At 43.8% G+C, this 27,165-nt stretch overlaps 1 protein-coding gene across 1 annotated transcript in view; it reads right to left on the reverse strand.

Annotated features, from left to right (window-relative positions):
• Nucleotides 1-1,176: 1,176 nt before the first annotated feature.
• The window catches only part of TSPAN18 (tetraspanin 18), a 41,040-nt gene continuing 15,051 nt past the window's right edge, over nucleotides 1,177-27,165 (reverse strand). The window contains exons 2-8 of the mRNA XM_053448553.1: nucleotides 4,107-4,183; nucleotides 3,439-3,633; nucleotides 2,938-3,012; nucleotides 2,736-2,834; nucleotides 2,203-2,379; nucleotides 1,675-1,758; nucleotides 1,177-1,333 (exon numbers count right to left, since the gene is read on the reverse strand). Coding sequence (XP_053304528.1) covers nucleotides 1,286-1,333; nucleotides 1,675-1,758; nucleotides 2,203-2,379; nucleotides 2,736-2,834; nucleotides 2,938-3,012; nucleotides 3,439-3,633; nucleotides 4,107-4,169 — 741 coding nt within the window. The 5' untranslated portion in view covers nucleotides 4,170-4,183 and the 3' untranslated portion in view covers nucleotides 1,177-1,285. The remainder of the gene's footprint in view (nucleotides 1,334-1,674; nucleotides 1,759-2,202; nucleotides 2,380-2,735; nucleotides 2,835-2,937; nucleotides 3,013-3,438; nucleotides 3,634-4,106; nucleotides 4,184-27,165) is intronic.

The following is a 27,165-nucleotide window of genomic DNA, read 5'->3' on the forward strand; positions in this document are numbered from 1 at the left end:
GTCTATCTACTGCCCCATAGCGGAGGGGGATGGGGCAAATTAATAGAACTGAATTATAATATTTTTAATGCTCCGCAGCCTTGTGCACTGGTGACCCCGACGTGATTGTACGACCGCCTGGTCACAATGTATATCGGTTTCTCTGTCCGTTCTGTGGTCCCTCTATCTTTGCTTTATGCTGAAATCGCTACGCAAAGGATGTCAACCGGGACGTTTAGCAACAATGCTGCGAGATTCATTGTTTGTTTTTATTGTTTTATTTATTCCTGAAATTCATAGCACTTTTTTTTTTAACGCAAGATTTACCAAAGAGACCTGGTTTTAGGTCTTCTTTCCTAACGCCGCCCGGGTTGAGTAAGGCTAGCGTGACCCTCGCGAGGCATACTTAGTAGAGACGGGCCGGCGGCCCCATGCACGCAGGCAGGGGAAGGTTAATAAAACGCATTGCTGCACTCAGCCGTATTGGGGGTACCCCCAGCGTCGGGGAACATACTCCAGGGTCATTATTATTTTGGGGGTTGGCGTCACATTGTTGGAGGAAAAGCCCACGTTGAAAGGCGTTGGGGAACATCTCCCGATCATAACGTTTGGTAGCCCACGAGACGTGTTTGATATAAAGTATCGGTGTAAGAACGGCAGCGTTCCATGGGTTCTCGCACTTTCGGATCCCGTTATCGACTTAATAGCACCCAGTCTCCTCGAGTCCCGTGCTTCCGGATGCTACGCGGTCGACTAAACAAAGCGTTAAGGCAAAGCATTCTCTTCCCTTTAACTTTGTGCTGTCAGGAGGGTCCACGTGAGACTCTAGGGGTGCTGGTACCCCAAAACCCCCACGCTCCCTGTAATCAGTCATTAATAGCAGAGGTAAGCTGCCAAGCCACAAAGCCAGAGATAGTTTCCGATTAAGGATTGGCACTAAACGGCACGATAGCGCAAGGTTGTAGTCTTTGCAGTGCAGCGTCTCTAGGTGGGAGGTAACCCGGAATAACCTTTTGTGGCACACGGTATTCGTGGCTCGGCCGTAAGTCGCATGGGTCGTAGCATTCGTGGCTCGCTCGTGTTTTGGATGATATGAACGCACGTCCTTTCCGCCGCTGGGGGAAATGGTTTACGAGCCACGTATTTGATGGTCCTGCTTGCGGCGAGGTTGTGGAAACCTCGGCGGAAGGCGGCTTTCAAAGTTTTACGTGTGGTTGCTGTTTTGTAGTCGCTCGGTCGTCGGAGGCGGTGGGTCGCGAATACCCTGCGGGGTTGGCACGGTCGTCGTCGTCTTCTCTGGAAATCATTACTGGATTCCTCTGAACAGACACATGGCGAACACCATCGCGCAGAGCTGGCAATCAGAAAGATGGACGTTAGCAATACCTCGGTGCGGCCGCAAGGGGGCAGCAGAGATTCAAACAATTCAAACCCTCCAGTCAAATACCATTAGATCTGCGGGCTCTACGTTATTGCGTCACCGTACAAAATCCACACTATTGGTTATAACGCCAGTCTGTTTCTCATGCATTAAGCCCTTTCGGTATCATTATCATTAAATGTGAAACGGGAGGGCAAAAGGCGCTGTCATCATGTTATTGATTTAATATCCAATACTGGCTAAGGGTGATAGGAGCTGGAATGTATAAATTAGAGCTAATATATAAATCAATACATTTTTAGGGTTTGTCTTACCTCAACAGCCAAAACACCAATGGTTAATGCCCCAGCGATATATACATAGGGCTCCAGCGAGGTCAGTATCACAGAGTAACAGCCCTGGAGGAGCAGAAGGGAGGGGGTTAATGAGGGTGAGATAGGCCGCGAGTAAGCAGACCGTATAGAGCCAGACCGTAATAATAAGTTGTATCTACCAACTAACCTTAAGAATAAATTCTCCTGATTGTAACCCCTTGTTTCATGACCTGAAGTTGGAAAACAGTTACCAAGTATTCTATTGGGTTTGTATCTCTTAACTGAAAAAAGGTATTCCGTGAACCTGCCAGGAGCTCAGATTTTGCAGCCGGGTGCATTTGTTTGGACATAGAAGCAAATGAAGGGCATTGTGGGGGAATGAACCCCAAACTTTCTCATTCATTAAAGGTTAAACACGGGACTAAACCAGATGCGGTACTTCTCCCCGTGTGGTTAATAATGCTGCGTGTGAATAGTTGTGATACAGGATGGGGATTAGCGATGCATAAAGGCTAAGCTCTCCCGTACCTGTCTGTTCTGGAACATCTCCTTCCCCTCCAGACACTCGGCCTTGTTAAGGATTTCTCCATCTCTAGCGAGGCGTTCTCGTCTGCAGCAGGCCTCCGGGACGCGCCGGTGGGGCTTCGTCTTAAATCGCACACCGTCTTTGAAATCTTCCGGCCCGTTTACCCCACAGCATTCAAACTGTGAGAGAATAAACAGTGAAAAGTATGAATATTACCTCCAGGCAAGTATAGAGTTAGGAAATATATGTGTAAATCCCCATTCACTTGTGAACTATGCATCCACCTGTGTTCAAGCAGGTCAATTTAGAATTCCTGTATGCTTAGAGCCCTCGTGATAAATATTTTCCACTTACCTGACCTTTTTCTTTGTTACGTTACATAGAACGCCATCTATTTAAAGATTATTTATGTGTTTCTGCTTCATTCTGCTACCAAAAGCCGTGGCCAACGCAATTAATCCAAAAATCACTACTTTTCACATTTATGGGACTGTGTATTAAGTGGCGTCAGGAACAAAGCCGGCGTTTAACGTACCGTTGTCATCACGGAGTTCCACGTGGCCGAGAAGACCTCTGTGCTGTTACTGCCGTGGTAATGTCTCTTCACTTCCTTGGTGAAGAAGTCTCTGGTCAGCTGCGGAAAAAGAGAACGCGTCGGGTAAGAGAGAGAGAGTGGCCTCGTTTCACGTAACCCGTGATCCGGCATCGAGTTGGGTCCCAGAATTTGTTTTACTTACGTTCTCGCGGAACAGGAAGGCCAGGATGGCAGCCGACAGTTCAGCCAGGAATATGATCAGAATAAACATGAAGAACTGGAAGAAGCAGGAGAAAGGAGCTTCGTTAGGAGACGAGCCGCTGGCCACAACAATAAATGCTATTTAATTATACAAAGTCAACAGATCGGCCCCGTCTAGTCACCCGTTTCTCCTGCTGTAAAGACTCAAACCTTAATCGGTCTTGTCTTAGATTCAGGAGCCGTATGTCTATCCCATGCATGTTTAATCCCCTCACTTTATTACCCTCTACCACCTCTGCTGGGAGGCTGTTCGACTTATCTACCACCCGCTCAGTAAAGTAAAACTTCCTTACATTCCATCTCTGACCCTCTAGTGTTAGATTCTTGTCTCTTTCTCCTCATTTGAAATAAACTTTCCTCCTGTACTATAAATCATTTGGTTATTGACCAACATTCACCCCCAATAAACCGATACATTACAGGTCATCGCCTCGATACGTACAAACAGCAGCAGACACTTATTTTCACGGATGGCACCGCAGCAGCCCAGGAATCCAAGCAGGAAGAGCATGGCGCCCATTGCCAGAACCAGATAGGCACCCATAAAAAGCAAGGGGTTCGTGGCAATTATCTCTCGGAATCCGGTAGGGTCGACAATGACCCAAACCCCAAGTCCAAGCAAAAAGCCTCCGCCGAGCTGAGGAAGAACAAAAAGGTTATCGTAACGAATGAGAGAGAGACGAACATCTATTATACAGAAACATGATTTTTGTGAGCTTTAGGTCTTCTGACCATGTTGCTGGTCATCAGTAATAGAGAATACTGGGTATGACATCATATCTTAACAACCCTAAATCAGCAGAGCCATGAGAGATCTCAAAAACTTCTTTCATTAAATACTAAACCCAACTTTGAGAAGAAAGGATGGACAAGAGAGCCTCCACCAACTGCTTCAACTAAGAAAAAGATGTCAAGTTACATCAGCTGATGAGACCTCTGAGCTCTCATCTTTGGAAGGAAGAAACCTCTTAGGCCCGGGGCGCTCAGGTACACCGCCCCCCCCCCCTAAGATGACCCAATAAAAGAGCATCAAACTTGACTAATCATTCATTCCATTTTCTGTTGGGCTAATACGGCTGTAACATTTTATCAAAGGCAAAAAGTACTTACGAATATGAAGAAGTTGAAGATGAACATCAGGTATTTCACGCAGCTCAGGTTGTCGCCCTCCATTTCAGCAAATTCTCCTAAAGAGACACAAAAGATGTATAATTTAATTGTAAAACTCAACACGGATTAAAACGAACTTTAATTATTATACATTGAGAGTGATAGAGGCCCAAACGGCACAGTTTGTGGACATCGGATGAGGACCTTACTGTATATAGTCCCAGAATTCCAACCAAGAACCTTCTTCAACACTTCAATCAAACAAAGACTGGTTCTATAGGTCGTAAGACTAACGCAGAGGATATCACTAACTAAACATAAAAAACCCAGCCAGTCATTGAAGATTGGAGAGTTGGCACGGGGTCAGATCAATCTATTGCCACGAATCTCATATCAATTCTACTAACAAACAAATTCATTGTTACTTTGAAAGACAAAACAGATAAAAGAACGGGCTGACTGTATCGCTCATCCGAGGGTCTGGTTGATGTGTTACATTGTAGCTGATATCTGAGTAGGGTTGATGGCCAGGTTCCTTTTGGGACTGCTGTTCAGGAACAACATCTGAAGGACATCACCATCTTTCCACGATTCACTTTTTCGTGTAACACAAAACTAGGACATTGTCTGTTAGGATGAAGAGGACCCAATAACTTTTTGATTTTGTCTTCCCTTTTCATAGAACAGACGATGGGAATATTGGTTCTGTTCAGTGTATTTGAATTGGTTGATATAATTCTGGTCCTTATGGACACTTAGAAGACCATTTTGGCTCAAACTATATTAATATCTGAAAAAGTAGAAGCAGAGTTACCTACGACATCAACAAAACCAAAGCTTGTTCCTCTTTTTTTGATACAATGTTGGGCGATATCTACAAGAAATATCACGGTTTTCATATCAAATCATCGAGTAATTCGTTGTAGACGGGTCAGGGGTTGGAGTAGGTATCTGGATGGCTTCTCTTCGGGGGGGACATAGCGGATATTCACTTATTTGTTTTATATTCCAAATAAAACAGATGAACCCAACCATATTTCTTTATTTATTGTCATTTCAATAACACAGAATATTTCTTTGGCTTCGCTCCCCCGCACCGCTGAGTCCGCACCATGCGGAGAAAAGCCCCCGCGATGCCCCATCTGCTTCCCGCTCGCAGACCCACAACACCAAGTGTCGCTACTGGCTGGCCGTGGCGTACACGACTACGAAAAATATCCAATTACTGCAAAAGTCAATAAAATACACTTCCATTAAACAAACAATGTACTAAAAAACCAGCAGCCAGCCGGGTGTACTTAAACTAATTACGGAGCGCCCCGCCGCTGTCTTACATTATCATTAATGAAAAGCTTTTTAGCCCCGAAGGATTGGGGGGGGGGCGTATTGTGTTTCACACGGGCTACAAAAAAATACAATCTATTGTCTATGTGCGGGGCGGAAAAACACAGCAACAGGAGCATCGGAAACTCAAGACAAGAGGAGCTGATTTGTAGAAGTTTTAGTTCCTTTTTTGTGGAAAACCAAACTTTTAGGATTAGTTATGTTTCAGCCAATAAGAGCGCAGGTAAAAAAGTTTAACCTAAAAGAGGGGGGGTAGGGTAGATGGGGTATTCTCTCCATTTCTTTAAAAGTGAATTTTACCAGTTCACATCGACCCAAAGCCAACGATAAGAACCGTTCACAATCTTTGATGGGAAAAAGGAATATCGTAGGATGAACGATATAACTTAATAGACTGATAAAATAATTAACGTTTCAAACTTTTCAACAGACCGAGCAATATTCTCGATATTTAGCACTCGTTATGGTTAAAATGGAAAAAAAAAAAAAAGTTTATTTGAGTAAATCACTCAGGAAGTCGTCATATTTTCGGATAATCTATTGGTTTGGAAAAGGGGAAGAAGAAGGGAAAAGGAGAAGGAAGAGAAGGAAAAGGAGAAGGAGGAGAAGGAAAAGGAGAAGGAGGAGAAGGAAAAGGAGAAGGAGGAGAAGGAAAAGGGGAAGGGGAAGAATGGAAAGGTGAAGGAGGAAACGTAGAAGGAGGGAAAGGAGAAGGAGGAGAAGAAGAAAGAGGAGAATAACAAAAGATAATAATGTATCAATCTAAGCCAAACCATAAAAGAAGGGGCACATTTGAAGAACAATGAAACCTTAAATAAATGGTACGTTCTCATCCGCATTGACTTCGTGTCAGAATATCATGCGTTGAATTATTAGATGTTATATTAATATTAAAGTTTAAATCGATGCGCGATAAAAAGGAGCCGACGCTGTCTAGGGCACCAAGGTCTTCAATCATCGCACCTTAGACAGGTTCCCTCCACATTATGGCGGGAGGGAGAATTATACATCACGTCGATACTGCGGCATTTGGGATTTTCTGACCAAGAACCAGCCGCGATGACACAGTGGCCACAAATTAAATACTTAACAGAAAATCAATTTCCATCTCATCGCGCATGAAGTTGGTTTTTATGGTATGTGGTTTCTTGGCTGCGTCTTCACTTACTCACCCCCGGTGACTCATTTTGGGATACGCCGACGTCTTTTAAAAAAAAAAAACCACAGGGAAACCATCCTTCCTAAACGCTGACTCCCGACTACACACATCCAACAGAAAGTTTTACAAACACCCCAAACAAGGAGATCCCGAACAGCCACCAGACCGAGGGCCGATAAGACATGTTCCTAAAGTCCCTGTTGGACTACAATTCTCATCCGGTCCCACCATAGTTCCCATCATGCCATTTTTTAAAATACACTTAGCTTGTCGATATGGTAGTCCTGCGCGCCAAACGTTTTTAGGCTCATAACTGATGTTGCTATAGCAACAACAATGAAACAAAAGCTTGGCTCCAAGGAGAGGTTGGACGGTCTTTATGGACCCGTATAATACAGTTACCCCAGGGGCTGACCCTATGCACACACACATCACCCCTCTGGAATTTAAGGGTTAATTTTATATTGCCTAGCAAACATTTCCACATCTCTCCAGCCTGTTATTTCCCCGTAAGAAACGCGGCTCTCAGGAATAAAGCGACTACTGAAGAGCTCCAACCACTTGTGCTCCAAGAGCGGAATTAACCGTAGGTACACTTTGCCGTTTGATATAAATATACAGTAGACTCTGTTGCCATGGTAATTTATGCACCGCACAAAACAAATCTATTTGAGTGGGTTGGATGGTCTCTCAGTCTTAATTGATATTGTGCAATCACAGAACTGGATTTTATCAATATAACCCCGTGCACAGATTTAAAGGGGAACGTCGGGTAAAAAAGGGGTATTCGCGATGCCACCTCAGACGGAAAAACCTTCCAAAAAGTGGCCAAAAAACTTCAAGTCAACTTTTGTGACGAACTAAGACGTATGCATTATCTCCAACGGCACAGAATGCTTTTATTTTTTAAATCAAATATTTTTCATCTACATACTTAATATTATGGTACAAGGATCTTATTTTAGCTCAGTCTGATACAATTAGCAAACTCGTATCTTGATGTATCAAGTAAAACAATAGAATGCCTTTGTCTTAATCAAGCTAGTGGACAGTGAATGAATAAAGACTTCAAGGTTAAATATTTTGTATCAAAGTTACCATATTCTGCACTATATAAGATTAAGTACTGAATGGAGATCTATTTCACGGAACCTTATAGTTTAACATTCTACTATAGTCCAAGTGTTAATATATACTTTACCTTCCAAAGGTTTGGGGCCACTGAGCCGTTTTCATGGAAAACAAGGAAATTTCCAACTGTATCAATTGCAAAAGGGTTTTCTAACAATCAATTAGCCTTTTAAACTTAAACTTGGATCAGAGAACACAACGTGCCATTGGAACACAGGAGTGATGGGAGTGATAAAGGGCCATTGGAACACAGGAGTGATGGGAGTGATAAAGGGCCATTGGAACACAGGAGTGATGGGAGTGATAAAGGGCCATTGGAACACAGGAGTGATGGGAGTGATAAAGGGCCATTGGAACACAGGAGTGATGGGAGTGATAAAGGGCCATTGGAACACAGGAGTGATGGGAGTGATAAAGGGCCATTGGAACACAGGAGTGATGGGAGTGATAAAGGGCCATTGGAACACAGGAGTGATGGGAGTGATAAAGGGCCTCTGTGCGCCTATGAAGAGATTCCATTAAAAATCATCCATTTCCAGCTACAATAGTCATTTCCAACATTAACCCCGTCTGCGCTGGATTTCTGATCCATGTTATTTTAATGGATAAAATGTGCTTATCTTTCAAAAGAAAGTGACCCCAGACTTTTGAACTGTAGTGTATATTTTAGAATGTTTTTAAAATGAAAAACCCTTTAATTCTTTGCTTTGTTGGTGAGGACATGCGAGAGATTTTTATGGTTTATATATCACCAGGTGCTACAATGACCATTAAATACATTTCAGTTCCTGGCCAATACATTATTCTAAAAATACAGTAAAATATCTGATTTAAGCAGCTATCATTCAATAGGAGGCAAAGTCACATGTGCCCCAGCCACACCTCTAACACCCCTAAAACCCCCCAATTAAAATGTTGGGGGGGGGGTAAGTGGCAAATACACAAACCAATTCACTTATTCTGGTCTTGGGGACAATCTAAATATTTTTCAAATTTAGGTTTAAAATATTTAAATCCATATGAATTCAATTTAGTATTTTTGTATTTATCAGAAAGAGAAAGCAGAATGAAAATGTCTTTATTTAGAATGTTTTATACTTTGGTTAAAATCATTAGTTTTGTTAATATTTTTCTTACTACGTTGAGCTAAACGTCTTATGTAATTTGTAGATTCTGACACCTATTTGTTTTTGGTGCAGTCACAACATCTTAGACGTGACCTTAGACCCCCGAAAAATGTTAAAATACAGAGGGTCTGACAGCTGCCGGGGTCGAGGGCTCCCTCCAGGGAACAACATGCCCCACACAGATGTCACTGACCAACTGCATCAAATTACCCCCCCCCCGGTGTGGCAGGAACCAGCAGGTTAACTGCCCTGCACCATCCCAGCCATCTCCGCAGAGCGACAGATGCCCTCGGAAAACAAGGGGGTCTCCTCGATAAGCCCTAAATAACAACTCAAAGAGACATGAACCATCACAGGTGATCCGACCCCCCCCATGCAGAGCAACCGTGGGGCAAAAGGGTCCATAACAGGTGTAGTCTCTGCACCCTCCTATGGTTATATAACTCAATATAAAGGCCACCAACATGGCACGGCGGCAGAAATGTTTCCAGAGCGGGTGAGGAAGACTAGGGTGAGTCTCTGAGCCGCTCGGGGAATTTGGGGGGGGGGGTGTCCCCTGTTGCCCCAACTGCAGACGCCTATTGCCACAAGATTTATTTAAAAATAAAATGAATTTTCTCGGACGTGGGAGACGATGTGTACACGAGATGCTCGATGCGCTTATGAGATAATGTGTATAATGGACTCAGAAGAGACCCGCGCGCGCCCCCATTGGGGGAGAGACCCGCGCCCCTTTCTTTAGTGAATAAACCCCAGGACACCAATTTAGAATGTAAAAGTTCTGCTTTTCTCATCTATTAAGCTGCTGGGGTAACAAAATGTAACCGCAGATTCTCACCAATTAATGGGGGTTTTCAATTAACAAAAAATATAATTGTTTACCGTTTCAAAACTATATTTTTTTACTTTTAAATGTATAGAGGGGTTTATGTTCCGATTGATTTGTTCACCAAGATCAGGCAAAAACAGGATACACTATTAATTATAAAACTAAATAATGAAATATAACTAAATATTAATAAAATCAATATTATACAAATAAATAAATATAAAAATATTAATATAATCAATATAAAAATATTAATATATATTATAAAAAATAAATAATATAACATAGTATAAAAAAATTAAATATATAATTGCAAATAATTTAGAATATCATAATACTAAATATTAATATAATCTATAACACTATAAAAATACATATTTAACATGAAATATTACTATATATAATATTAGAAATATTAATTTATATTATAAAATTAAATGTATGTTAATTGATTGATTCCGCCCCTTCAGAAACAATCATTTCCGTGGATTATTGAACCTTTTTGGCCAAAAATCAGCTTCTGTCTTCCAAAGGGTGAAGTCCAAATAAGAAAAGTTGAAAAGGCTGAATGAAAGTGAAAAGGAACAAAAGGTCGGACAGGGGGGGGGGCTTACAATGTATTTATTTCACAAATAACAGGGCAAAGCTCACGTTTCCAGCTTCCCTTCAAGGGCTTTTTTTTACGCGTTGCTATAGTAATGGTGATAAGAACTTGTTTTGTTTTTTTTGCCCGATTCTTGTTGATTTGATGAATTCTGCTGCTCTGTTCTTCTGAAACATTCAAAATCAAAAAGAAATGTTCCTGACTGGGGGGGGGGCATGTTGTGGATTCTACTTAATAGAACCAGAAAATAAAAAAATATTAATAATAACAGAAATGCGCAGTTATTAGATATTCGATGAAATAAACGAGCATTCAGTGCGGACGTGGAGATGAAGAGCTTCGGAGAACCCAAAAGATTCTTATACAGAACCCACGCGAAAATAAAGACTTTCTCACTGAAACGTGTCCGGCTTATTATTATTAATTATTTTTTGTTTTTTTTGTATAGCGCCACAATATTCCCCAGAGCTGGATGTTTGCAATGTGTGTTATTATTATCGATTTATATATCGCCATCATATTCTGCAGCGCCGTACAATGGGTAACCATAACAGCCTTGCTCAAAGGAGCTTACAATCTAGAGGGAGTCGGGGTGCAGAGCATTTTTTAATGGACGTTCGTGTTGATGATTACGGCAGATCGGGAAACGTTTTGGTTTCACGCTGCAAACGCCATAAGTATTTCTCTCTCTCTATATTATATATATATATAACGACGTCACCTCTCCACGGATGCGATGACGTAGAAGGGGCGTTGGGGGGGGTCTGACCCAACGCAGGGCCGCCAACCCAACGTGCATCGGGTACAGTAACTCGGTAATAATCCGTGTTAAACCCTGTAATAGCAACACAGCAACGACACAAAACGAGGAACGCGTTACATACAAAGAAACATAGAACCTGCCAAAAGATCGGCCCCCATCCGGCCGTTTCTCCTGCTGTAAAGACTCAAACCTTAATCAGTCGTTGGTCTCGTCTTAGATTCAGGAGCCGTCTGTCTATCCCATGCATGTTTAATGCCCTCGCTGTATTACCCTCTACCACCACTGCTGGGAGGCTGTTCCACTCATCAACTGCCCTCTCAGTAAAGAAACAAACTTTTGATTTTCTTTCTCATTAAGCTTAATGACATCTCAATCTCTGAAGGTTCCTCCGTGTCCGGGGGGCCCTGTCCTGAGACGTCCCCGGCATCACAATTACAAGCCGTCGCTTGGCTAACGATGACAAATCGCCCATTGTTCCCCGGGTATAAATTGTTACTACAGACAGAAGCATACGCCGCCGGCTTCTCCAGCCCGTCCGGGTGAAATACGTCCTTGGCAGGCGCAGAATATTAAGTTGTCTTTGGCCAAAGATTCCTTGCATCGGCAGCTTATCTTCTGACCTCTATAGGCCGGCCAGCTGGCTGCGAGCCCCCAAACTTTTCGTATCCGACCCCCAGAGTGCAGAATAAAGTTACCCCGGTGGTTCCTGTAAGTCTTTCTTCAACATGGACCCACGGAATTAGGGTGCTTTCTTTTGCGATATCGTGCAGCCCCATATGCAAATGAGAGACTATGTGAAGGCCAATTCATTTGCATATAGAGTACACCTATAGGAAGGCAGTCATTTATTATTATTCTCTAGGCCTTTATACGTTTCTGGATATCTCCCAGGGTCGGCTACCGGCAGCCAAACGTCTTCTGGACATGGATGCTCGTGAAGGGGCAGAACTAGCTGTGCGGGGGCAGGGCAAGTCCCAGTTAGTTGGCGGCACTGGGGTATTTACCATCTACACCATGAAATATCTGTCCGCCAGACCGGTCCGTCTGTCCCATGAATATCCTTCATTCCGTATGGAGGGGGGGGGGCGGTCGGTTAAATGACTGATTTAGTGTCTGCCGAGCCTAAAATTGTCCTTTTTTTAATGAATCCGATTCGGGCTGCCGCAGCACTCGATGCTTTCAGCGAACGGAACGGAATTAATCTTATTATTTGTAACGTTCCCAAATATTTTTGTTCCGCGCGCTGCGTGGAGTTGGGCTTCTTGACGTTTATTCAATAAATGTATGCGGTTTCGTTAATTGCGTGCATGACTCACGCCGAGGATAAGCCGGTATCCAAGCACCGCGATGACGGAGGGGAAAGTTTCCATTCATCAGCGTCAGCATTTTCTGCGCATGCATCAGTTTTTCCCCTATACTTTGACATCGGCTGCAGCGGAGCTCGTTTTTGTTCTCTCTGCATTTTTGATTTGTGGATAAGTGGAACAGCCTCCCAGCAGAAGTGGTAGAGGCTAATACAGTGAGGGGATTTAACCATTTATGGGGTAGGCATAGATCATCGTCTTAGATTCAGGAGCCGTATGTCTTTCCCATGCATGTTTAATACCCTCACTGTATTACCCGCTACCACTTCTGCTGGGAGGCTGTTCCACTTATCTACCACCCTCTCAGTAAAGTAAAATTTCCTTCCATTAATGGTTCTAGATTCTAAAAACAGAGGATTTCTACTAAACAGCTTTTTTTTTAGCGTCTCCCCCCTCTGGCGGAGAATGAAGTCGCTGTCGCGGTCGTCCTCGTCCGCCCTCCCCTGTGTGTTTGTTGAGAGACAGACGTGAGCCGGCATTACATGTTGTGTTAAGCTCACAGCCGAGCTCCTGCGCCCCCTTCGTACATCTGACGAGCGTTTATGCTCCAGACCCCTCCTGTAGGTAAACTCCCATCAATCAGAGCTGCCGGCTACCGTCTGCAGACCTCCCAGAAGAGACGCGAAACGCGAGGAGCCATCCCTGCCGCGCTCCTCAAACAATCAGAAACCCAACATGCGTAGGTCTTATATATATATATATATATATATATATATATATATATATATAAAGCTGCCATCTGATTGGCTAATGCTCTCCGCGTACATTCTGGTCACTAAGTCATCATTAAGACATAAAAAGGTAGCTGTTGGTGAAACTTTCCGGCCTTTATAACCTCAAGTCTCCTCCTGCATTAAAAGCAAATCATTCTCTCCTTTTTCTGTTTCTATGGCAACAGCCTATCAGTGCCTGGGTTTTTGCGTCCCATGAGAAAAATGCATTCCCGGGAAAAATTAAAAACAAAAAATGCAGCAAAAATTTGACAAATAAATGATTATTTCTGGGCAATTCTACGGTCCATGAAAGTAGAATCTTCAAAAATCCGGTCGTTTTAAACACGGTCCACATTTAAGTCACGTAATTTAATTTTTATAGGTTTTTTTAATGATAGTTAAAGCACTTTTATGGAGAAGAAACACTCAGCTCTTATGTAATAGCGATCTCGGGGGATACGTTTCTAGCGATACGCTGTTGTCTGTGTTAGAGATCTAAAGTAGCAAAGCCGCGATACGATACAAAGTTGTAGTTTTTTGTAATCGGTAAACAGACAAAATACGCATAAACTACCGATAAAACAAAACAAAATATCTACTAAACGGGTTTTCTACACTAAACTACTCTACAGAAGAGAATATTTAAACACAAAATTATTTTCCCCCTAGTTGTCTATTTCAATAATTAAATTAATTTAGTAAATAAATAAAAATAATAATAATAATAATAATTCCCATAATGTTTCCCTATACCTCTGAAAGGGTTAAATCAAACCCTGCCAAATGAATAATAATGCCAAATGCCAAAACCCTGCCAAATTTTAATAAAAGCTGTTTTTGGTAATTTTGAACTATACACAAGTTTATTCGCGGTTAGCAAACAAACCGGAGGATTGCGAAAAACTGGCGGAGTAAACGGCATAAATCGGTTAGAACGATTACGTTTCATTTTTTTGGGGTGAAAAACACAGTAATTGGTTAATGAAAGAAGCTCGTTTGAGTCCGGTAACTCATAACGTTAAAAAGTAACGGCGTTAGTATTGCGAGACTAAAACATTCTAAGTGATTATCTTCTATTCTTTCAATCTATTGTTTATAAATAATCGAATTTAGAAAATCCCAAAATATTTCAAAACAGCAAACATATTTAGAAACCGTTTTAAAAAACACCCAAAATTTAGATATTTTGTTTAAAGATCGTATAGGGTGACGACCGGAGGCTCGCACCGAGTTTGAGTCTGAAAGGGGTTCATCTAATGAGCTGGGGTGGGGGGGGGGCTGGTAGGTAAATTGGGGTGAAATAAAACATTTGGCATCACCTATACGGAGAAGCCGAGCTGGACCCGAGTAACAGAAAACCCCGCGTGAGGTCGGCCGTCTCATAAACTCAGTGAGATCGGAGTTTTTGTCTCCCACTAATTTATGAGAATTAACCCATTAGGGGTAGGTTAGAAAAATAAAAAATATCCATCAACTTTTTGATTGATTTATTTATTGGGGGGTTGTATGGACAATGGCTTTGGGACTTCTCCCTCCCTTTGCTGATAGATGATGGGTAGACATATAAATCAGGGTACACTATAGATATATATATGTATCTAGAAGCCCCCACTCCGCTCAGGACTCCTTTGAGACCATAACTGATAAGAGGTAACGTAACCCCCCCCCCCCCCGGTGCCTGATCACATCCCGGCTGTACGTGGCACATACAGAAAATCTTTCCTGCCAAGGGAAGTCCTGTCAACGCGTCCCAAACTATTTCCTTTCCAGCGATCGTCTCCGCGGAGTAACCGTTTCCAGAATCTGCGGTTTTTGTTTTATTTTTATTGTTAACTTCAAAACAAAAATCGGGAAAAAAATTGCACCTCTGATTAAAAACATCGGAGAGGATTCCGGATACAGAGCGATTCCGGCCCAGGCGTTTAGAAAGTGGTTTGGAGAGCGGTCTCATCGCCATAGCAACCGGTGAAATCGTCCAATCAGCGCACACATTCCATGGGTTCTATGCCGATAAGATAAGACCGCTTAGAACACAGTTGTTTTGTCTTTGATTGCGTAACAAAGTATCCGCGGCATCGAGTTTATTTGTAAACATCTAGAAAAGTTTGTAAACAAAGTGTTTCTGCCACGATATTCTTCACCTCCGTCTAATAATTCCATAAATACAGCATTTACTGTACCCCCGGGGAGGAAAAAAATCATTATTTAACTAGAAATTACATTTAATTTGTTAACAAAATTGAATTTGCTGGTGGATTCCACATCTTAACTGCACATGCTGTAAAAAAAATTATTATATATTCTTGTTTTAAACGTGGAATTCTCTTTCTTCTAACGTTAACCTCGGTGTTCTTTACAAAGCTCCGCCGGTGATGAGGTCAACAAGAAGCTATTCAGTTTCTAAAGAAAATACGAAATGTGGAAATTATGTTTTTTGATGACTCATCGCTTTATACTTAAAAAAAAATAAAAAAATATTTATTAAGAGGTTATGAGGTCATTATTTGCGCTCAGGAATTAAACGCTTGGCTTTAAAGACCTTTTGGTAAACATCATACCTCTCCGGAGAATGACAGCCAACCGACGGCCCTATTTAACCCCTTCACCACAAAGGCCTTACATGTACAGGCTCACAATGCATCGTCCTTAATGGGTTAAAATGGCACCGTTTGTCTGATTGCACGTGTAATAACTTCGCCGGCCCCAGACAGCACGTTACTAAGTGTGACGCCGGCGGAGGGGAACGTGCAGCTCGAGCAGACAATTAGATTATTTCATTTGCAAAAAAAAAAGTTCACCTTGTGTCCCGGACGCGTCTGCCGCTCCTGTCAGAGGAATTATTAGAAAATAGGAATTTAGTGTATTGGGAATAACGAGCGCGTCCGACCAGATAATAGATTTGGGGTTCAAGAGGGGTGAGAAAGACGAAGGGCTTTGGGGGGATATGGGGAGAAAATAGGATTATGGGCACAGCTTGGATAATGTGGAACGATGACATCACTTCCAATGGCCAAATAAGGTCATTTTCATTTAGAGGGTGTGGTTAGAGGTGTGGCTGGGGGTGGAGCTTTACATGGACTTTTTATTGACTTTATGTGACTTATATAACTATATATAAAGGTATTTTATTTACCCCGTTTCATTTATAAAGCCGTTCCCTGCTGTTTCTATACACATTATCGGGGCTTTTAGGGCTGTAGAACCCTGGGATCCCCTCATACCCAGCAAACATTCTGACCTCCTAGAAAAGAGGGGCATCAGGGGAGGAAAGAAGGACACAGGGGTTTGAGAGAAGGACTGGCCAACCTAAACAGGGACACTCGGGGTGTATGCACGCACACAGCACAGCGTTACTATAGATTCAGGAGCGTAAGAGGAGAGCAGCCGCGCGTCGCGTCCTTAAATGAACAATGGAATGGAATTCTCTCTCGAACTCGGATTCTGAAAAGAATTCTATAAAAGGTAAAAAGTCGTTTTTTGGGGCGGATTCTCTCGGCACAAATCGCTCCGGTTTCGGTTTTTAACGAGTAAATAAAGAAATATTCGCTGTTGGGGGGGCCGAGCCGTCCGGGTGAATTATCTCAATGTGCTGTTGATAAGGAGTCACTCGGCGCGAGCCTGCGCCAACACCTCTAGCCCAAAATAACTCCGCGGGAAGGCGTGGGAACCCTGCGATCAGACTAAACACCAAACACAAAGATAAAATTATTATTTATGGTGATATATAGCGCCATCATATTCCGCAGCGCTGTACAAAGGGTCTATGTATCAAACAAGATCCCAATCATTCCAAATTCCTTTAGAGTTGGATGTCTATATAAACATACCTACAATTCATCCACACGCGTTTTATAACTGATATTAAAAAGGGACTTTTTTTTTTGCTTTAGTGAGAGGGTAGTAGATTAGTGGAACAGCCTCCCAGCAGAAGTGGTAGAGGGTAAAACAGCGAGGGGATTAAACATGCATGGGATAGACATACGGCTCCTGAATCTAAGACGAGACCAACGACCGATTAAGGTTTGAGTCTTTACAGCAGGAGAAACGGACGACTAGACGGGGGCCAAAAGGGGCCGATTCTACGTTTCTATAATGTTTTAAATCCAGTTTTAAATAGAGTTCTACAATCTGAAAGTGACTTTATGGGACCCAATTAACAATCTAAAGAGGTAAATCCACTTCCACCCTCTATACTTGGAAACGTATATTCAAATCCTTCACGCACAGAGTTATGACGTCTCCGGAGAGTGTAAGCTCACGGGGCCACTAATAGGAATGACCCTGCTGCTGTGATCTGAAGAGTCTCTGCATCTGAATTTTATTTCTATCTCTGCTCCGGAATGAAGATTTATTACCCCGTTGGCAGGACGACGACCGTTTTCAGAGTTACTCGACTTTCCGATGGGATAATTCCACGGGAATCTCCCCCGGTGGGGAGCGCAGAGAGATCGGATCTCATGTTACTCGAGGGATACTTTTTGTTTTATAAAGTTACTGGCTGGATGTGTCTCAGGACGGGGCGTAGCGCAGAACGCTGGATCCAACACGCATCGCTTACTGCCAAAAAATAATAAAGAAATCGCCAGAAATGTCTTCTCCAAACAGGAAAAAAGTCTGCATTTCTCGGGAAGATGAAAAGAGACCCAACAGCGACAAGACGGAGAATAATAAGATAACAACGGAGCGGGGAACGCGGTGCCAACGCCAAACCTTCACAGTTTACAAGAGAACGTCGGAATCCACATAGAAAGAGAAAAAAAAAGAAAGAACAAAGAGATGGGAAACGGGGAGAAAAGCGAAGAACAAGACCTTAAACGATGGAGGCAAAAAGAAGGAATAAGAGGGGTTTAAATAAAGGGGTCTGAGACGGTGGAAATCACAGTTGCCTCCTTTCTTCCTCTGCTGGGTAACGGCTGATGCCCCCAGGGTATAAAATCAGTAATGTATCAAAGCCACAAAGAATGCAGCTTTAAGTGGGCATGGAGTGGGAGGGGGAGTGGGTAGGCAGTGGGCATGGAGTGCGCATGGAGTGAGTGTGGGTAGGCAGTGGGCATGGAGTGGGAGGGGGAGTGGATAGGCAGTGGGCATGGAGTGAGTGTGGATAGGCAGTGGGCAAAACCCTCTCACCCAGAGACCCAGGAAAGCAGCTCTTCGCCCCGAGAGCTCCCGCGGTATGACCGTAACACTACGCTCCTGACGTTAAAGAACGGAGTACGGTACGGAGATTATATCAGCCTCGCTTCCTCTACACTCCGATCGATCTCTGTGATTATTACTGCGAGAAAAACGCCCTCATCAGCAGCAGTAAAACGCCGTTACCCGGCACGATACGCGGACGCTCGTTATCGGCTGTCAGACGAAAACCAAAAGGAGTTTATAAAGAACAGAAGCGGTTGATTTAAATGCCAGGTACTGAAAATGTGTTTGTGTCGCTGCGCTGGAGTCGCGACCTTCCTCTGATGTCATGTCAGCCTTTACGGGTATAAAGTACGTGTGATGTCATTTAAAAAATGCTTTAGCGATTTCAAAGACGGCGCCGTAACGCCGAAGGATGGGGTTCTGTTTAATGAGTTAGACAAGAGGTGAGATCCAGAAATCTGGAGTCAGGGCGTTATTCAGCACATAACACCCATAACATCATCACAACTCATTCTTTTCTAATCTCACTTTTTCATCCAGACCATAGGCCAACAATCTAGAACCTGAAAAAAAAAACCTGTTTTTTATCTCATTTTGTTCCAATAAACTCCGTTTATCTGCAGACCTGGAGCCGCCGTTGCTGTCAGTCATGTGATATTTTGGGTGACTTTCCCGGCTCAAACACCACACTGAGCTGATGCTTTATGGTAATGCTAATGAAGTCCATCCCTCCATAGACTTTCATTAGTCAGAGAGTCCACCTGGGCGATTAAGACTGAGGCATTCTATTGTTTCCCACAGGCAGTATGATAAGGAGTCGCCGTGTTTGTCTAGTAGATCGAGCTCAGAATTTTTTTTTTCACCCCCTTTAAGTACAGTATCAGTGATTTCAGCGGAGACGCGTTATCTGGGGTAATTTTCCATCTGATTGGTCACTTCTACTCCAGGTCTCGCTGTCTGCCCAGGGGAAGTTGTATCAGGAGGCTGTACATGACAAGTTTTACGAAAAAGGGTAGAACAATAAAAAAAAAAACAAAAAAAAAACAATAATTGCCCGTATGTATGGAGAATGCGTATAAACCCGCAGAAAGCATCGCCTCGCTAATTCTTTCCCCAGATGTTTTATCAAAAGAATCCATAATGGTCTGAAATTTGTAGCAGCTGCTCTCGAAGAAGAAGATAACGTCGTTCTTCAGTTCTGAATGCTTTAAAGAAACATTGGACATAATACGTTCACAGAAAAACAATTCTTTTGGCTTAAACTGTTTTCTTTTGTTTAAAAAAAAAGATCTAAATCTCCCCAATTGTTCTCAGCCTCTGAAAAAAACAGGACTAGTTGGAGCTTCGTAAGAATTGCCAGTCATTGAACTCAAACGAATGATAATCACCCCCTTTCCATCTTCTCTTCATTCAGTGACCTCATTCTCTTACAGTAACAATGTATCAAAACGTAGATTTTTATGCTTTTTTCCATCAAACGTCAGATAGTAGCTGCTTCCTCTCTACTGTCGCCCGTGTAAACGCTATCGAGAGGTTGTAGCCGTCTATAAACCCATCCACGAAAGTGAAACGCGTTGGTAAGCAAACGCTTGACCTCAGTGACAATGTTCTGTCTTGGTGCTGGAGAGCGACAAAGTATCGAAGCCTGCGGCTCACTTCATCTCACAATTTAGCATCAATTCTCTGGTCTTTTGTCCCAGGTCCACCCAGTTCAGTTCAGCTCCACACAAATATTAGTAATAAACCCCTTGATTCTATTGTTTAGCAAGATAAAGTTGTGTTAGGTTTATTTAACAGAAGGAGTCTGGCTAACAAAGGCAAGTCCGAGCTTTGAAAACACCAACAGGGTTTTAAACTGAGAGATAAAGATAACTCTCCATGTGCAGCAGTAGAGATGCCACGTCGGACCCCAGCCCTCTATGAGACCGGGGGGTTTCAGACCCCCAAAAAACAAATTGGACTTTTTAAGAGCATATGCTGCGCATCACGGGGTTAAAAATGCGCAGTATGGATATATTTACGGGATCTGTCCCAGAAGAGCATTCTAGGAATTCATGTTGATGGTTTAATCACTAAGTACCTACAAAAAGTCAGGAGGAGAGGAGGTGGGGGAGACATGAAGCGGTAAAACGATATCGCGCGGGTCGCATTCCACGTGAGGTGAGAGACAAGAGGCAGCTGCTGGGAAGCCTTCGAGATATTCTATGGCCCTCGGTGATGGGAATGAAAATCACCCTCTCGCTTCCACCAACGACAAGGTTACCGTGAGAAACGCGGACAAAACCACGGCATGGAACTACACCGATAACCCAGCAAGGCTTCGATCAGAACACCGAGACCAAGATTTACAAAGCAAATGCATTATTATTGGCGGGAAGGGAGTAGAGGAGCGAGACTGCGGAAGGGAGTAGAGGACGGAGACGGCGGGAAGGGAGTAGAGGAGCGAGACGGCGGGAAGGGAGTAGAGGACGGAGACGGCGGGAAGGGGTAGAGGAGCAAGACGACGGGAAGGGAGTGGAGGAGCGAGACTGCGGAAGGGAGTAGAGGACGGAGACGGCGGGAAGGGAGTAGAGGACGGAGACGGCGGGAAGGGAGTAGAGGACGGAGACGGCGGGAAGGGAGTAGAGGACGGAGACGGCGGGAAGGGAGTAGAGGACGGAGACGGCGGGAAGGGGTAGAGGACGGAGACGGCGGGAAGGGGTAGAGGACGGAGACGGCGGGAAGGGGTAGAGGACGGAGACGGCGGGAAGGGGTAGAGGACGGAGATGGCGGAAGGGGTAGAGGACGGAGATGGCGGGAAGGGAGTAGAGGACGGAGACCGCGGGAAGGGGTAGAGGACGGAGATGGCGGAAGGGGTAGAGGACGGAGATGGCGGGAAGGGAGTAGAGGACGGAGACGGCGGGAAGGGGTAGAGGACGGAGATGGCGGAAGGGGTAGAGGACGGAGATGGCAGAATCCCTGTTTGGTTTTCTTTGTGTCTGCAATTTCCATGAATATTTTTCAGTCTCATGAGGTAACGATTACCCAACGCGACAGCGTAAACAATCTCACTTCATCCACCTTCCTGCGGAGTTACCGAGACTCTCGCTCCAGAAAACAACGCAGGGCGCTCTGTAAACAGCACGGAGCTCGGCTATTTCTATCACGAAAGCAACACAAACCTCTGACTATTGTCTTATCTAAAAAACATTCAGAAAGAAAAAACAAAAACATTCCTGAACAAATAAAACTCCGGAGATAAAATAGAAAAGCACCGTCCTTTTATCCTAGCAATTTTACAACGTCAGCACTTCTGGGAAATAGAGACTTCAGAGGTTTTCTGCCCATTTCTAACTCACTTGGAGATTGGAGTAGAATTTAACCCCTTAATGACAAAACCCGTACATGTACGGGCTCAAAATGCATTGTTTTCAATGGGTTTAGGGACTGCCCATTGTCTTTAAGGGGTTAAAGTGGTTCAGAATGTTTTCCCTTTTTTCTAGTTATTATTCTTTTTGGAGCAAACCCCCCAAAAATCTCTTGAAGATTAGTTTCCTTCTATACTCTAAAGATAGATTCTATATTCTATATCGTTCTTCTATATGTTCTTAATGCTAACAAATTTGCAGGATATACAGAATTATACTGAACGAGATCTCTGAGAAACCTTTTGATTGGTTGAATAAAATACTCTGATAATATAGACGTAAAGAACGGAACCTCATTACCGGAATATTGTTTAATTAGCGTGGTTGAGTTTGATGAAAGTACCAGCGCCTCTTGTTGTCGATCGGCCAAATGCGGCTGTTATGGCTGATTGCAAAATTGGAAGAGAAGCAAAAAGTCTCACTTATAAAAGAAAAATGTAACAATTAAAAAAAAAAAGAAAAAAAAATGTCTGGTGTCGCGCAAGGGAATAACAGAAGCTTTAATGTAAGAGAGGCATTTCCCAGGGGGTAGAAGCGAGTTCTACGCCATAACAGCCCCCGGCGCTGGAATTAAGGAGCCAGGCGTATGGGGAGACAACTCACAGCGAACGGAAGTTTCATACAAAAGGACAGAGTTCTGGAACATAATTAGAGGTTAATTTAGCAATCTCCCCCCTCGTTCTATACCCCCCCTCGTCGTAACACAGAGCCCCGTTATTATCACATGGATCAGAACCGGGGGGAGCAGCGCTATTCAGACGTAGCCGGCGGAGAATTCCCGAGCTGTTGGAGACTCACAACTCCCATGGCAAAGGTTCACCTAAATGATCTCTCCTTTCGTTTCAGGATGTTAATTGGGCATCATGGGAGTTGTGGTTCTGTGGTATTTCGAGAGTTAATCACTAGCTACCCCTAAACAGCAATGAAATCGCAAACCAAATGCGTAACATTACAATTATTAACTAGCGTATTCCACGCCCAGGCCAGCAGCTTTTCCCTTAATTTCTGAAAACAATTCCAGCCTCCTTGTTACAATTCCCTTTAGAACTGACCTCTGGAATTCCATTACCAAAGGACCATTAACCATTTACTGCCAGCGACAGACTTCCACCAATCAGACCAGACAAAGCTCCATGTCTGTAGGGTTCCTGTGAGGATAGATCCAAATACCTCTGCCCATGTTCACCGTCCCCAGCTACTCCCAACATTTTCTGCTTATATCTTTCTGATTTAGGTCCATGACCTTTTTACAGCAGCAGTAAAGTGTGATTGAGTTTGGGTGAATCAGAAGACGTTGACCCAGCTTGAGCGGAACAGTGCAAGAAAAGGTCCCGGCCTGTCATACCCACCAGTAATATATTAGTTTTGGATGGCAAGCCATCTGGTGGCAAGGACTACCTTTAAAATCGCTGATATGGCAACCCTACTCCATAGAGATCAAAATAGTCATAACTTAGAAATGACACCCAAATAATATTAAACAGAAGACCCCAGCCCTTTCATTTCATATGTGGACCTTTTCATGAAAGAGAAGGATACTGTGCGCTTTCTGGCGTTAGCGTGTGCGTGTGCATGCGCGTGCGCTCAAAACCTACTACCCAGAACAACCCACACAACACAGGTGCATTGTAACCTCGTACCCTTTTTCACAACGCATCACGACGGCCCCAGGGGCTTTAAATACCCAGGGACCCAATCAGATGCCGTGCACCAAATCTATCAGACAGATGGAAGGGAGGCTGGGTACGGAGGAAGGCGATGGAAGGTCCCCGGTGATTCATTACTTTTTTTTCCTTTATACTTTGTTGTTTTGCTTCCATTTCATGTCCAACACTTTGACAGAGGCTGGCGTGTGATGTTTTGCCAGGAGGCACACACACGGTTTTGGAGTTTTTGTTTTTAATTAGTACTTTATCTTTTTTTTTTTTACATTATTTTGGAACACACGCATACAATTCCATTAGCGATTTGCACTTTGCTGGCAACGTTGAAGTTCTACTAGAAAATGATTAAATTCATAGAAGATTACGCATTAGGAACCCAAGCGCTGGTCACGCGTCGGTATCTATGAGCCTTCACGTTGCCTTCACTTTAGGGTGAATTTTGGGACGGGATTACTGGTTTTAGCATCATTGTTGCAGACGCAGAATGCGCCGTTCTGGCCAAAGACCACAGAGACTCGGTGACTTTGAGTCCCACGTAGTTCCAAGCCATGGTGGTCTTGCAGAAGGACACAGAAGGGACACGTTAGTCTCTCGTACAGAATGAAGGCATCTGGACATCATACTGCAGTAATTGTCTGAAGCCATCTGGGACGCAGGCAATGGTTACCCAAGCCAAGTGGTTACCAAAGCAACTTTACGCGGGCAAAGAACAATAAAGAGACCCCCACAGCTGACCCTTGGAACCGAGTAGAAACATCTTGGCATGCGCGTGTAACAATCTGCGGTCTTTCCAACCGCCCCTCACATAAACAAGAATGTTTTAGAAGCCGTCTGATGGCCAACGATGGCCTCGGGACAACCCAAGAAGACGATCTCTTGTGATTCTATGTGATTTGGGTTGAGGAGTCCATTCATAAAAGGTCTGACGGGAATCGAGCTGGCAGTGAAGTCACGCTCGACCGTAAAGAGCACAAAATAGGTTTTTGTTTTTTTGTTTTTTTTTGGGGGGGGGGGGTCTGGAACCAAGATATCCAGAGCAGATTGGTCAAAGTAGGTTATTAAACCCCAAAACTGAAGGTCCATTTTTGTCATCCTTTTGCTTGAAATTGACTGGAAAAGTGGGTCTCTGAGGTTAACCCTTTGCGTGCACTAAGCACATTGTTTAACCCCAGACTTGGCGTATTAAACATGGCCGCCCTCTCTCCAAGCTTTGTAGATGTCCTGTTTCTCCTACGTTGTTTCAGGCCATCAGTCGACCGATGAAAACTTGTTGGCGCTTCCTCGCTGTTTAACCCTTTAACTGGGCCGTTTCTCATGGATACGCAGGAAACGGCAGGAAAAAGAGCTGAGTGTGTAGTCTCTGTCCCTGCTGACAGACCGAGAAATAACAAAACAAGAGAAGGATCTGCTTCCTCTTTGGCAACGGCAGGAAAATATTGTGATAGAAAGCAGTTTCTGTTGAATAAGCGGCTAATGTTTATAGGCAACTCCCTAAACATCACCGGGTTGCCTGCTCAGGGAAGTTCCCTCTCGGCGTAAATAACGGGGGAAGGATAGATTGAGAAAGTGATACATTATAACCAAGCCGGACTCCATAAACAACGCATTCCGAGCCCGTCCTGGTGGGTCTGGCCTGGCTGGGACCCTGCGAGTGGGCCTGGCAGCGGTGCTTTGAGTATAACCGTCTCCGGTACCCTGTAGATACGCGACATGGGTCATTTCAGGTCCAGCTGGCCCTCTTATTATGGATTTGCCTGGTATTGAGAACACGGCTGGCCCAATAATACTAAAATAACCAACCGCGGGGATCCGGTCCTCCGCCCAAACTTAACCCGTCTGCTAGGAGAACGGTTCTGGAAGTGAAGAGGTTAACCACGAAACCGTCCAGAATCAGTAATTATCACATGAAGTGATAAGAGATCTGGTTACCCCCCAAAGCCAGCTTCATAATGACCGCTTTGGTGTTCTCTTTAATCGCTCCGGGGTGCATCTGGAGCGTCTTTGAGGGACAGAACAGGTCTGTTATTAATTAAACAGATCAGGCAATTAGCTGCGATTTGCGAAAGTAACCCAGCCGGGGAACGTCTCCTACGTGCAGCCACAACGCATTCTACAAGAACCCAAAGGACCGGGCGAGAGATCCAGAGATTGCGATTCTATCTGCAGAGTGAAGAGTCCTCAAATAACGAGTGCCGGGGGTCCTAAAGTCACAGCTTTTAATGCTAGAAGAACGAGCAGCGCTCACTGCGCTTCTGCCATTTGGGAGCTTGGGGTGAAAACATTTAATTTCTGATATTAAAAACTTGTTAAAACTCGCTTGTCTATGACAGCGAAAGGCTTGGGGTGACGGAGCCGTCGCCAGCGGACGTCGTTACCCAAAAGCAAAAAGCTGGCAGGTGTCTACACCATTAACAAGAGGCTGACGGAGATCTAGCAGAGGAAAGGGATTCGAAACGACCGTAGAAAAAGGTTACAAAAGTCTCGCTTTCTGCCCCAAAAGAGGGCTGTGGAAAGATGGGGAGGACTAATAAACTCAGATAGAGAGAGGGTTTAGGAGCATCACTTCCATCATTACGAAATTAGGGACCATCTTCACCTCCTAAACCAATTCTTCTTAGGTTCTTACGCTTGTGACTAAAGAACATTTCTAAACATTCAGAAGTTTTTCATTTATTCCTCCCCAGGTAGGAACTTAGCAGATAATTCCCCATCTTCCGACCGCAATTATACCTTATCGGCACAATTCACAGGTCAAACAATTCAATTCTCCAAATCCTACGTCAAAAAAAACCATGGTCTGATACGACGACGGCGAGAGGACCACCAACAACGTAAGAATAAAAATCCTTTAGCGATGAAGTGGTTAAATTAAGCAGGCGGATAATTTCATGCATTGTCCCTTTTTTATCAGGACGTGGAAAAGCTCAACTTCAAATTATGCACGAAATTTTGGAATCATTAATCATTATGAGAGAAGGCTCGCAGCTGTGCTGGTCCCACAGAGAGTGCGCTTACCTCTTAAGAGAGAGAGAGAGAGGATTTTATTTATATATATTTTGGGTAATTTGCATAAATGTAGACATTTTTGGAATCAAGACGTACACTGGGCTGTCATTCTTCCGTCCCAAGCACCGTCCAATAAATCATTTTGTCACGAGGTTTATTTGCTGATGGGTCGCTATTTAGTATTGTGGTTTGGATTCCCCCAACTCGACTAGATCTGTATTCACTAACCTGGTCCCCCTATTGGATGAGCCGCCAGAGGTTTCCCCATCTCATTGTCACGTGGCTGGAAATTTGCTTCAGATGGTGGAGGAACTCAAAGTTGGCTCTCAGAGAGTTCAACCCAAGTGAAGCCGACGGGTCGACAAACTTTGGTTTAAAGCCTTTGATAGGGAAGAGTTTGGGGTGCGGTGGCTCCAGTGAAAACGATGTAACAATCAAGTTACGAGCGGTTACGGTTATTATCTTCGTGGTAGGGCATCTTGAATTGCATGACTATTCTAATTTGTCAGAAGCGTTTGTGCCGCGGAAGAGAAAGTTTCATCAGGAGATTAGATCATGAACCAAGACGTTCCAATAAATGACGAGTGGTTCCATAGAACGTCTTTGGTGGGGCATTAAAGAAGCGACACTATGAAGACCATCAAGACCGTTCAACGAGAATCCTCAAGATTCCGAGCTGCTGTTTCTCTTTAATGTACCCGGACCCCAAATCTTCTCTTTTAACGTTTCTATTGTAATTGCCCCTCCCCCATAGATACAAATAAAAAAAGCTTATAAATGATCAGGAGAGTCTAGAACACGAATACAAG

The sequence above is a fragment of the Spea bombifrons genome, chromosome 10, assembly GCF_027358695.1.
Source record: "Spea bombifrons isolate aSpeBom1 chromosome 10, aSpeBom1.2.pri, whole genome shotgun sequence".
Classification (NCBI taxonomy): domain Eukaryota; kingdom Metazoa; phylum Chordata; class Amphibia; order Anura; family Pelobatidae; genus Spea; species Spea bombifrons.